Genomic DNA, 13,821 nt, shown 5'->3' with positions numbered 1-13,821 from the left:
ATCTTTACAGTTCTTCGTGACGATTTCCGAACTTCGCCGACGGGGGCGCGAGTGGTGGCTGGCGAGAGGGCGGAGCTGGACTGCTCCCCTCCCAGGGGCCACCCGGAGCCTATAGTGTCTTGGACGAAAGATGGACACCCCCTCACTCTTGATAACAGGTAAGGAGAGAGAGAGAGAGAGAGAGAGAGAGAGAGAGAGAGAGAGAGAGAGAGAGAGAGAGAGAATGGAGTTAGCTTGACAGTAAACTAGCTTGACCGAAAAATTAGAATGCAATTTTCATACTGGAATGCAAGAGAGAGAGAGAGAGAGAGAGAGAGGATAATCTCAGATAAACGGAGACGATAATTCTCAACAAATAAGAGAGAGAGAGAGAGAGAGAGAGAGAGAGCGAGAGATCAGTTGTGACCTATAAGTAATGTATGGTGTGATTTGAAGTAAGAAGCCTGGTGTGGACATCTGCATACAGAGCAACCAACAGAGAGAGAGAGAGAGAGAGAGAGAGAGAGAGAGAGAGAATAAATAATTATCAGAGCTATTTCTACCAATACCAGTAATTATAACGTCAGAAACAGTCATGCTGATGATGACGATTATTATGATAACCACCATTGTAATCTAGAACAGGGACAGGTATTAATTTGTTACCTTCACCAACGTCGATACAAATTAATTCCAAAAATGTTCCGTAACTAAGCTCGGGTCATATAAAGATTACCGAATCCACTATTTATCAAGACATTATTGTACTACTTTCAATTATATATATATATATATATATATATATATATATATATATATATATATATATATATATATATATATATATATTATATATATAAATTCTTCAAAGATAGTGGGGTTCGCTTTATCTTGATGTAATCCCTAAGTTCTATTTATTCCAAGAGTAAGCCAGCAAAACTGATGAAAATGCAAGGAAGTATGGAAATAGATTGCCCTTATCGGGATAATTGATCAAGACATTATTATTATTATTATTATTATTATTATTATTATTATTATTATTATTATTATTATTATTATTATTTATTATTATAAAATCCTCATAGTAGCACGGGTCTTCAAATGGAGAAACAAATCCACAGTTATGTAAATGTACATATATTAAAAAATATGTTCTTAAATTTTGTTTTTAAATTTAAATCTATGTTCATTTACATAAATGTGGATTGTTTCTTCCATTATTATTATTATTATTATTATTATTATTATTATTATTATTATTATTATTATTATTATTATTATTCAGAAGACAAACCTATTCATATGGAACAATCCCACCACAGAGGCCATTGACTTGAAATTCAAGCTTGCAAAGAATATTAAGGTGTTCGATGGGAAGAAGTAAGAGGAGGTAAAGGGAAATATAGAAAGAAGAGATCTCGCCTATTAAAAAAGAAAAATTGGATTCATAAATTAATAAATAGATAAAAATGTCTTATAATGCAAGAAGAATAGCATTTGAAGTTCCAATGGCGCGACATCCTGACAGATAATTGTTCCACACCGCAGGAGGCAAAATGCATATAGTCCCCCGTAGGAGGACATTGCCCCTACAACCCCTTTCATTGCTTTTACTGTACCCCCATTCATATTATCTTCCAACTTGCTATTCACCCTCTCCTAACAATCCCCGTAGTGGAGTAGTGCCGTCAGTGCACCTCATTCGGTGCAATTTAGGCATTACTTGAGGTTCTTTGCAGCGTTCCATCGGCCCCTAGCTGCAACTACTTTCATTCCTTTTACTGTACCTCTGTTCATATTCTCTTTCTTCCATCTTACTGTTCACCCTCTCTTGGCAATTGTTTCATAGTGCAACTGCTTTGAGGTTTTCCTCCTGTTACACCATTTCAACAGTTTTACTGTCAATTTCCGTGTCAGCGCTGAATGGCCTAATGCCAAATATCTATATACTCTCCTAACAATTTCCTTTCTAGCGCTGAATGCCCTCATTGGTCCCAGTGCTTGGCCTTTGGCCTAGAGTCTACTATATTCCATTGCAAACGTGTATCGTCACAACTTCAAAGAAAGTAACGACGCCGCCCTCGATCTGTGGTGATGGATCACTGTCGTGAAATTTGCATTCCCCTTTTTCGTGTCACCCACGAGAGCCGCTGCAAATGCAGCTGTATTATGATGCATGTCGAGGCAGAAAGAATCATTAACTCTTTAATGATGCTGACGAGGGGGAACATGGCAGATGAGATAGGACGAGGTTTGTTTTAAAAGAAAAAAAATATCCAAGTCTCATCTTTTTGATGAGATGGGTTTCCATTTTCTCATTTAAACACGACTCGCTGGTTTTGTGTTTTTTTGTGTGCGTATTTTTTTTGTTCTTTTTTGTAGGGGGGAGGAGGGGGTTGCAAATCTGGTAAATGTTTGCTATCGAAATTGTAACATCCCTTGTGTATATCTGGGGGGTTAGATATCCAACCCTCCCTTGCGCGCGCGCGCGCTCATTTCCCCCGTGTCCAAAGTTTGATTATAATCGAAACTTTATAGACTTAATTGCAAGCCATCACGACCGGATCACCTTTCACTTTCACCCCCCCCCCCCTCTCTCTCTCTCTCTCTCTCTCTCTCTCTCTCTCTCTCTCTCCTTACACAGCCCTCCCAGCACAACTTGAAGTTTAAAGTTCTGGCTGTTTACAGTGTATTTATGCTCCCCTTTTGAAGCCGGCCTTATCCATTACCTCCTGCGGACTTTGTGGATGCAACCTAAGTTTTGATTAATCTGGAATCTCAATACTGAGGGCGGGGGGTTTGGGGGGAGGCGGGAGAGAGGGGAGAGAAGAAGGGGAGAGAGGGTAGAAGAGGAAAAGGGGAGATAGGGAGGAGAGAAAAAGGGAGAAGAAAAATAAGCTTTGCTCAGGAGGAGGTATCTATCGGAAACTGCTTAAGCAGATAATTATAAAGAAAGCAATACAGTACAGGGTGTCCATAATGTCCCAGTACCATTCTGAACACTAAATACTTGTAATGGTACTGGGATTTTATGTACACCCTGTATATCAAAGAAACTCTCCTCCCCCCCCCCCCCCCCCCGCCCCACCCCCCACCCCCCATCCCCCACCCCGCACTGGGCAAACAGAAGCACGGACACGTGATAGAAGGCAGGAAAAAAAAATTGCCCTTTTCATTTCTGCGCAGCAGAATTGTAACTATCTTTCTTCTTTTCATTCTCTTTTCATTGTTATGGCCATCCTTTTTTTTATTTTATCCTCATGTAACGATGCGAATTTTTCCTCTCTCGTTTTTTATATCCATTCAGTTTTTTTCGTTCTCTTGATTCACAATCCGACGATTTTTTTTTCTTTCTTTTTTTTTGTGCATATCCCCTTCCCCAACTCTGTGTGCGTATGTACAATTCATGTTTTCCCTCTGATCTTTACTCTTCTCTTTCAGTTCTGCGTTGGCATCGCTATCAGTTCTACATTTCTTTTGTGTGTGTTTTTTTAAATGCTGTCATTTTGACATTTTTATGTTTTTAGTCCTTGGAGAGGTGGGTGGGAAGGGGGGCTTTCATGTGCTTTAGCTGTGCGTCAGCTGCGCCGACAGAGGTAGACACGGTTGGCCAATTCTGGAAACACATGGCCAGAGATCAGTGTGACATGGAATTCACCCAGATTCAATTTCCATTCCATTTTAATAATTGACCTACAATTTTATGTATTTATTGATTTAATGATTTTTTTCTTGTTTAATAAGTGATCTCTTCCTTCTGTATCTCCCATGACCTTGTTACACTCTCATAACAACTATAGTAGATTCACATCAGCCGTGCATTTGATATGTACGCCAATCCCTTACGACGCTCCTGATTGGCTGTTGATAAGCCAGTCACACGTCTGGAAACGCTCAGTCTCTCTCAAGAGTTCACATGGGTAGGATCTATGTTCAACCTCTCCTGAGGGATACATCTTTCAAAAGTATCCCACAGGAGAGGTAGAACATCCATCCTGCCTATGCGAACTCTCGGGTGAGACTGAGAGTTTCCACCCCTGTGATTAATAAGCCAACCAGGAGCGTCGTAAGGGACTGGCCTAGACATCAAATGCACTGTTGATGTGAATCTACTGTAGTTCTTTGGATGCCTCATAATCTCAAGTTAGTTGCCCTTGTGGTTCCGTATGAATGTGGTTCGTCTTCCTAATAATAATAATAATAATAATAATGTGGATTGAAGATGAACCCAGGGAAGGGTTCGAAAGCTTTTATATAAGAGTTTTTTTTTATATTAGACACGAACTCGCAACATTTTTTTTTATTGTGACCTCTTTAACAAATAATAATAATAATAATAATAACAATAATAATAATAATAATAATATAATAATAATAATAATAATAATAATATTAGCGAAAGAAATCCACAATTATTTATGGGTACATATATATATAAATAAATCTCTACAGCTGTCGTGAGCATTTTATTATTATTATTATTATTATTATTATTATTATTTGTTGTTGTTGTTGTTGTTGTTTTTGTTGTTGTTGTTGTTACTGCTCCTGTTGTTGCAGTTGCCCATATATCCTCTTAAGTATCTGGAACAGAGGGGTGTGACTGAAAATGTCCAGCAATAATTCCCCCATATAAGGACACTCGAAGCAGTATATTCCTTGTATGTTTCAGTTTTGTATAGTTCACAATGACTTTATCGCTGTGCTGCCTCCTAACTATTTCCGCATAGTTGAGGAGACCATATGTCCTTCTTTATGTTGACCTTTTTTTTTTTTTTTACATTTCCGAGGTGCTATGTATGCCTGTGTTCGGGGATACAGGAATAACATGACGTGATTGTAAATTTCTTTTTTATTAAGTTTGAAGTTTGTCCAAAGGGGAAGAGCATAATCATTTTCCTTATCTTACTTCTGATTAGTGAATATCATACGCTCAGATTTTTTTTCGTTGAATTTGGATGCTGTAAATTACTGGCTCTTAACAATGATCTCTCTCTCTCTCTCTCTCTCTCTCTCTCTCTCTCTCTCTCTCTCTCTCTCTCTCTCTATTAAAATGCAGGGGCCGTAAAAAGCAATGAAATTAAGAATGCTCTTTGTGTGTGTTTATATATATATATATATATATATATATATATATATATATATATATATATACGCGATAGCCCTTATCTCGTTATCATTTTGGTAGCGATAGGCCAGAGCGGCAGACAACTGGCAATTGGCAATACTTTCTCTCTCTCTCCTCTCTCTCTCTCTCTCTCTCTCTCTCTCTCTCTCTCTCTCTCTCCTGATACCCAACAGCTTTTTCTCTCTCTCTCGAGACTGGCAACAACTCTCTCTCCATTATCTAGGTCACCAAATCAGAGTTGTGAATTACAAAAATATGCATTTATTTAAAAGCAAAGTATTAACTGAATAACTCAGATTCTTAACAGAATGATTAAATGGAATGTTAACTCAAAGTCCAAATAACTCAGATAACCCTCGGTAATTAATCTAACACCAACATTAGTTTAGTCATAACAGACGGGTACAGTCAACACAGTAATTAGTCAGTACACCATTTCTCCAATGAATAATCCCCACTCTTCTTCAGAAAATAGTTCCCCTCTTCCAGATTGATTCCCTCATTCTAGAATCGCCTGTTAGAAGACAGGAGAACACTCTGGTAAGCACAAGATCAAAATCAAAGATCACATGAATAGAATATCTCTGAAATAAATATTCAAATATAATCCAGCCACACTTTGGCCAAAACAGATATAATAACACTCACCCATTTCAGCACAGTTGCGCTGACACTAACAAAAATACTTTGGCAGGGGCCATCCAGGCTTTGCCTTCTCTCTGTAATAGACTCCACTTCATTGCAACAATACATTTCAATATGTAGGGGGCAAAGCGCACACATACGTACCAACCCACACTCTATGATCAGAATGTTCACGCCCCAGGTAACTGCTTGAACCCAGTTTCAAAGTCACCTGTGCGATCGCCTGTAGCAACAGGACATGCACAGATCTGCTTAACACAGCAGTCTAGATCATACCACCTCAAAAAAAGATGCGTAAGCATTAATATGCTGTAGCTCGGACACTCTGTATCTAAGGAAGTTAAATTGTTGATTCTCTACATTCTAAAAAACATCATAGCATATCACATTATATATCATTTAAAATATCTCATAAGCAAATGCCCGTTTTTATGTTATTATATATATATATATATATATATATATATATATATATATATATATATTATATAGTGTGAGTGAATTCCTTAACGAATAATATGTTCATGAAAAATAATAATAAAATATCCATCAGGCAACTTGTTTCCACATTTACTGCGTAGAAATTAGAAATGCTGGTTTGCCTGCGTTCCGTTCCCCGTGCTTTGGAATTTTTCTTACCGTGCTTTCGTCCTCATTCATTCCCATTTCTTCCTGTTATCTTTCTTCATTGGACCTCCTCCTCCTCCTCCTCCTCCTCCTCCTCCTCCTCCTCCTCCTCCTCCTCCTCCTCCTCCATTATTTTTCTTTTCCCATTTCTCTTCTTAATCTTGTTTCCATCAAGGCTGCGTTTGATTGCAGCAGTGGGCTGTCCGATCAGTGGCCCCCTGGTTTAAAAAAAAAAAGGTTTGTAAATGATAAAAGAAAATTGGTAGTACATCATTCATCATAAACTATGTAGTGATACAGTGCCACTGTCGCGGTACAGATTTCGTGGCACTTCGATATTTACGTTAGTTTCTAATGATGATAACGTATAGTGAAGCGTGGGAAACGTGATGTGGTTATTAAATATTGGTCATAGAAGCAAAACTGTTCGTAGTTTTTAAAGCAAAGTGACCAGTTTTTTACCAGATACTTTTTTTTAGGGTAGATATGAATTCAAAATTGCCTAAGAACATTTAGGAATAGTGACGTCACATTTTTATTTACAACGAATGAAAAATTCAACATCGATTTTTTTTTTCAAATTAATATTACAAACAAAATTAAAGTAAAAGAGAGCTGGTAATAAAAAAAAAATAAGAATATTAACATCACATTTGTTACGGATACTTAAAAAAATCAGCATCCATTTTTTTTATTAACAGATTTCTTAAAAACCAAATAAATACATAAAAAACTACAGGAGAGGTTGGATGAAATTCCCAAAGTTGACCTAGAGAATCCAATTAGAATTGCTTTTCTGGGTAATTTTTTTTTATGTCAGGAGTGACAAAGCTGTGTTTTTGAAGTGCTGTCTCGCCATCACGATTCCCTGGCGCTTATATAGTTTTTTTTCATGACTGTCAAAGTTGTTTGGTTTTAAAATGATAATCAGAGAAAAAAAATATGAATAAGAGTAAAGTGATAGAAAAATAAGAAAAAAATAAAATGCGTGATTGATACAAAAATAAGATTGGTAAAAGTAACATGATTGGTAGAAAAATTAGATTAAAAATGGTAACATACTGGGTATAAAAATAAGGTTAAAAATGATAACCTGATTTATATAAAAATAACAGTGATAAGAGTAACATGATTGGTAGAAAAGTAAGATTGAAAATAGTAACCTGATTTATATAAAAATAATAGTGATGAGAGTAACATTATTGGTAGAAAAATAAGATTAAAAACGGTAACCTGATTTATATAAAAATAACAGTGATAAGAGTAACATGATTGGTAGAAAAATAAGATTGAAAATGATAATCTTTTTTATATGAAAACAACAGTAATAACAGTAACATGATTGGTAGAAAAATAAGATTGAAAATGATAATCTTTTTTTTATATGAAAACAACAGTAATAACAGTAACATGATTGGTAGAAAAATTAGATTAGTAAAAGGAAATAACTGATAGGAACATAATATGGAGTGTGATATTCTAATTACCCATTATCAGAAAACTCAGCATGGCGAGTAACGAAGAGAAGAAAAATGATTATTCTCTCTCGAAGGAGAAGAAGAAGAAATTATTGTATTTGTAATAAAAAGGGAAGTTAGAGATGAGAATGTAGAGCTTAACTGAAATGAAATTTTCTCTCTCTCTCTCTCTCTCTCTCTCTCTCTCTCTCTCTCTCTCTCTCTCCTCTCTCTCAAAGAAAAGAAATGATTGTATTTTGCAGTGAAAAGGTGAATTAGAGAAGAAAATGTAGTGCTTAAGCTTAATCAGGATAAATTAAAACTTTTATCTCTCTCTCTCTCTCTCTCTCTCTCTCTCTCTCTCTCTCTCTCTCTCTCTCAAAGAAATGATTGTTTTTTCAGTAAAAAGGGAAGTTAGAGATGAGAATATAGTGCTTAATTGAAATCAAATTTCTCTCTCTCTCTCTCTCTCTCTCTCTCTCTCTCTCTCTCTCTCTCTCTCTCTCTCAGGTAATTCGCACAAAACTTTCACCGTGATCCTTTTTCATTCGTCGACATGATGCGTTTAAAAGCTGCCAAAAAAGATCGTCAGAATTTTTAATGGTGTCATCTGCTTAACTTTCACAATAAAACTCTCCTCGTAAGTTCCCAGACTGGCTCAGGCTTAGCCACTGCTGCAGTCGTCATCTGGGATGCGATATTATAATATGTTTATCTCGCTCTCTGATTTCGCGGTATCATTATTTCCTGCCCAGAAGAATTCATTATCTTCAAGTTTTCGTCTCTCAATAAAATGGGCGGATTCCTTTCTCGGGTAAGGCGATTCATTTTGCATAATAAATCTTTTGGGTGTGGGTGTAATTCATCCCCGAAGGTACTATGTATAGTTCTTATTACCTTCTATTACTTCTGTGAGTGAACACCATATTCGGAATAATAATAATAATAATAATAATAATAATTCAAGCAAAAATTGCAATGCATTATTACCCTATTTTCCTACGGGGTGCTGTATGAGCAAGAGCCCGTGCTGGTATAAGGCCAGCTTAATCTCAAACAACATTACCGTTACCACTCTTCTTGCATTTTAATACATTTTCATATGTTTAATTATTACTTTATTTGTTTTATTTTTGATCGTGTATTCTTTCTGAAATTCCTTTCACTTCCTCTTGCTTCTTCCTAATGAACGCTATAATATTCTTTGGAAGCTTCAATTTCAAGTCAGTGGCCTCTGTAATGGGATTGTTTCATATAAATAGGTTCATCTACTGATTCTTAAAGTAATGGGTGTAATGTCTGTCCGTCCGTCTGTCATTCAATCACGGCCAAACGGCTGGTCCGATAGGCATGAAACTTGGCAGGGTTATGGTGAGGACCCCTAAGATGGTTTATAATGGGGTTCCATCCTAGCTTCCCCTCCCCCTCCAAAGGGGTGAGGTTAAAAGGGATTCCCTGAAACGGAGCTGGTTCTGCCCGTGAAACGAGGCTGGCTATGCCCGTAGACTTACTTTACAAATTTTCATACATAATTTCTGTATACATATGTTTTCTAGTAGTAAAAATAATCATTTGCTTTCTTTATGCATTGTTTATATGTTTCAGTGTTTTAGTTTTGCTAACAGAAACCCAGTATTGGGATAATCACTCATGGGATGATCCATCATGGTCTGTTCAGTAGGGATGTGAGTTATTTTAGACGAGTAGAGATATCCCATATTTTGGGAATGTAAATGTTAGCCAGGTGAGAGCGGTCTACCTTTCCGGTGAGGAGATAAAACAAAATTCATGGTTCATGTTGTTGTCAATGAGTCATATTATGCTTTAAAAAGTAACGAATATATTTCTTAATGTTCGCACACGGGGAGTAAGCCTACAAACTAATTTGTTGTTGTTCTTCTTCTTCTTGTTGAAGGTTAGGAAAAGTCAATGGAAGAGCATAAAAAGGAGTTTTGTTTTCAGTTAACGATACATGAATTTTAGGATTGTGTATTTATGATTTATCTTTTTAAATGATAATGTAAAAAATGAATAACGATCATGTTAAACAGTGCAGGAAATTTATTTCTAATAAAATATAGCGTATTTATTTTAATTCTCGTTGGTAAAACAAGTCTCTATTTGACCATAGATTTTAGCACGTTTTGAGTTACTTTAAAAGTTAAGAACATAATGTTTACAACTTATGCGTGAAGGGAAAATCTCGCACGTATCTTGAGTAGGCTGAAGGTCGGATCTCGCCTTGTTTCTCTTTCATTCTCATGGTGAGGAGAATGCCTTTCTTTACATAGACACGTACTTTAATAATAATAATAATAATAATAATAATAATAATAATAATAATAATAATAATAATAATAATAAAGATGTTTATAGAATGACTGCTAAAAAGACAGATATATAAAAATATAAGTTGCCCACTCTACGTATATCAAATTGTGGCCCAAGATGCATGTGGTGATATTAGGATATGACACGAGGAACTGTGGACAGATAGGAAATATTAGGTTAGAGGTACACAACTTACAAGAAATATCCAAATTCCTTTTTCGGTCTTTTGGGAAATGTATTACAGATTTCTTAAACATATATTTTCAGAATTAGACCTAATAGCAAATCCTTGTAGAACAACAGTAAGAAAAGTTATTTGTATATTTTTTTATCTTAACATTTCAGGAAGATATTTGGTTGAGAATATCTTCGGTCAAGGATGTAAAAGTATTATACAAAACTGACATGAATTCAAGAGAGATATCTGTATAACTTGGGCTTCGGGATACAGCCTTAGGGCATGGGGCTCCTGTGTGTTTGAAATCTCCAAAACGTTATTTTTCAGGATAGATTTTATTTATATTTCTGATGTGCTGACTCAAATGGGAAGGATCCCGTTGTAGGTTTTTAGTTTTCTGTAAAAGAAAAATATCCTGCCAGCTTTGTCTGCTCGTCCGCACTTTTCATGTAGCCCCTCAGATCTTTAAACTACTGAGGCTAGAGGGCTGCAAATCGCTTTATTGATTATCCACCCTCCAGTCATCAAACATACCAAATTGCAGCCCTCTAGCCTCAGTATTCATTCTTTTTTTTATTATTATTTATTTATTTAAGGTTAAAGTTAGCCATAACCGTGCTTCTGGCAACGATATAGGAAAGGCCACCACTAGGCCGTGGTTATAAAGTTTCATGGGCCGTGGCTCGTGCATCATCATTCCGATGGATCTACTTTCGGTGGCCTTGATTATACGCTGTACAGGAAAGTCGATTGCACCAAAGTTTGCATTTCTTCTAATTTTTTATATTAACTGGAATAACTGTAAATTACTAGGAATGAGGAAAAAAATAGTTTTACGGTTACAAGTTTTTATATAAAACACTGCGAGTTTTTCACACATTCACAGTTGTGCTTATCCACTTACACGTTCACTTTTATAGAATATATATATATATATATATATATATATATATATATATATATATATATATATATACGTATGTATATATGTACTTTTGATGGTCCAAAAAATTATATATATGTAATATTATATATATATACCCACACATATATATAATTTTTCTCTCAAGATATGCGTCACTCACAAATGTATATTTAGACGATACAAAGTACACGTAACGTTTGTGCTTCAACCCTCGCGTGTAATAATAATGAATGTTTGGCTACTGCTACATCCATCCGGTCGCGTGCCATTCTGTATTCACGCACAAAAACTGGAAAAATATATATATAATATATATATATATATATATATATATATATATATATACATATATATATATATATATATATGAATATATATATATATATATATATATATATATATATATATATATATATATTATATATATATATATATATATATATATATATATATATATATATATATGTTACCCATCTGCTGATACCTATTACCAGCAAAGGGTATTTAGTATTTAGTATGCGTGAAACTCGAGCGTTAAGGCAAACTAGCTATGTATATATATATATATATATATATATATATATATATATAATATATATATATATATATATATATATATATATGTATGTATATATATATATTGTCAAAACTGCTAAACTACCGACGTATTCAGCAGTTACCAGCCATACGCTAGATTTGACATTTCAGCCGCGGGTAACTAAAGTGATTTGAAGTAAAAACTATTTTAGGGGACGCGTCGGGCGGACCAGCCGCCGTGGCTGAATAATTTCGCCATGTGTAAATTCCCAAAAATGAAATGGCTAGGTGATATATTGGCTGTGCGTTCTATCGGGCAAACGCGTTATGCATCTAGATTTCCTCCCGTTTAGGAAGCACGGGAACGCCAATATCTCTCTTCCCCGTTTTTATCAGTTTTATCGTTTTTTTTTATTTATTGTTTTTCGTCTCTAATTCGTCTCCTTTGGTCCATTTCCGCATCTCGTTCTTAAGTAGTCAAGGAGAACCGTGCAGGTCATCGAAAGCTTTCTGCTGTTTAAAAAACAAAATCAAACAGGCATACTTCTGTGAATTTACTTTCCCTCATAATTATTATTATTATTTTAGAAGAAGACCCTCTTTTAAACAAATTCTGTTGAATAAAATGTCAGAATTTAGCGAATTAATCTTATATATTATCTTTTTTATCTCTTATTACTCGCTTTTCTGGCTCTGCGATACTTCTTAATAATTGGCTAATATTCAGCATTATTCCCAATATGAATATTGGCCAATTATTAAGAAGTATCGCTGAGCCAGAAAAGCGAGTAATAAGAAAAATAGAAAAGATAATATATAAGATTAATTCGCTGAATTCTGCCATGTTATTCAACAGTATTATCATTATTATTATTATTATTATTATTATTATTATTATTATTATTATTATTATTATTATTATTATTATTCAGAAGATGAAACCTAGTCATATGGAACAAGCCAACCACAGGAACCATTCACTTGAAATTCAAGCTTCCATAGAATAATAAGGTGTTCAATAGGAAGTCAGACGAGGTCATGGAAAATACATAAAGAAGAGATCCCACTTATTACAGAAGAAAAAAAATTAATAGATTAATAAACAGTTAATACTGCAAGGATAATAGTATATGAAAACTCGTAGCCCAAAACCGTATTTCCTTTATGTAGCGTAGGCCTAAGAGAAACGGAATAAGGATAAAATGAAAAATTGCGAGATAGGAATAAAGGCTGCACTCGATTATTATTTACCGTTGCATCTACTCCCCCTCTTTCTGTCCCCCAGTTTGACCTTCCACGTTCCTCGCAATTTTGTGCCCGATTTATCTCGGCCCCCTCTTCTCCAACTCGAAATATTTTCCTGGGCGATACCTGAGACCCCCTTACAAGGATCTTATCATTTATTTATCCATGCTTTCACTCTCCCTCTCTCCCAATTCTTCTTCTTCTTCTTTTTTTTTCTTTTTTTTTTTTTTTTGGTTACCGTCCATATTCTTTGCAATTTCCCCTCCGAAATTCCTTTCCCTTCTCCGAGGAAATATTTTCTTCGCGAAACCTGATACTCCTGTATAAGGAAGGGCCCCCCTTGTTCACCTTCTACAAACTTTATGGCCACTATTTTTTCTTCTTCTTCTTCTTCTCTCAAATTCTAAATTGTTTTTGGGTCTTAATAACTTGAGGTCGTCAAACTTTGGAGTATACTCAAGCCGAGACGGAGGGAAGGATATATTTCACAATCCCACAAGTATAATTAGACCCAAGTTTGGCTGCCGTATTTATCGTAAATTTTTTTTTTTTCAACGTTTCTGTAGTCTAGGTATTTTTTATTCCGTTCTTATCACCATCAGCTGACACCAACACTTCATTTGTTTTTGTATTAACATTGCGCTATTATTATGATTATTATTATTATTATTATTATTATTTTATTTTTTATTATTATTATTATTATTATTATTATTATTATATTATTATTATTATTATTATTATATTATTATTATTATTATTAATA

The 13,821-nt window shown here is 35.0% G+C and overlaps 1 protein-coding gene across 1 annotated transcript in view; it reads left to right on the top strand.

Moving 5' to 3' along the window:
- Positions 1–13,821, top strand: part of LOC135196484 (roundabout homolog 1-like) — a 695,873-nt gene that overhangs the window by 435,507 nt on the left and 246,545 nt on the right. The window contains 1 exon segment of the mRNA XM_064223337.1: positions 11–158. Coding sequence (XP_064079407.1) covers positions 11–158 — 148 coding nt within the window.

The sequence above is a fragment of the Macrobrachium nipponense genome, chromosome 17 (assembly GCF_015104395.2).
Source record: "Macrobrachium nipponense isolate FS-2020 chromosome 17, ASM1510439v2, whole genome shotgun sequence".
Taxonomy (NCBI): Eukaryota; Metazoa; Arthropoda; class Malacostraca; order Decapoda; family Palaemonidae; genus Macrobrachium; species Macrobrachium nipponense.
This window is presented reverse-complemented; position numbering and strand designations above follow the sequence as displayed.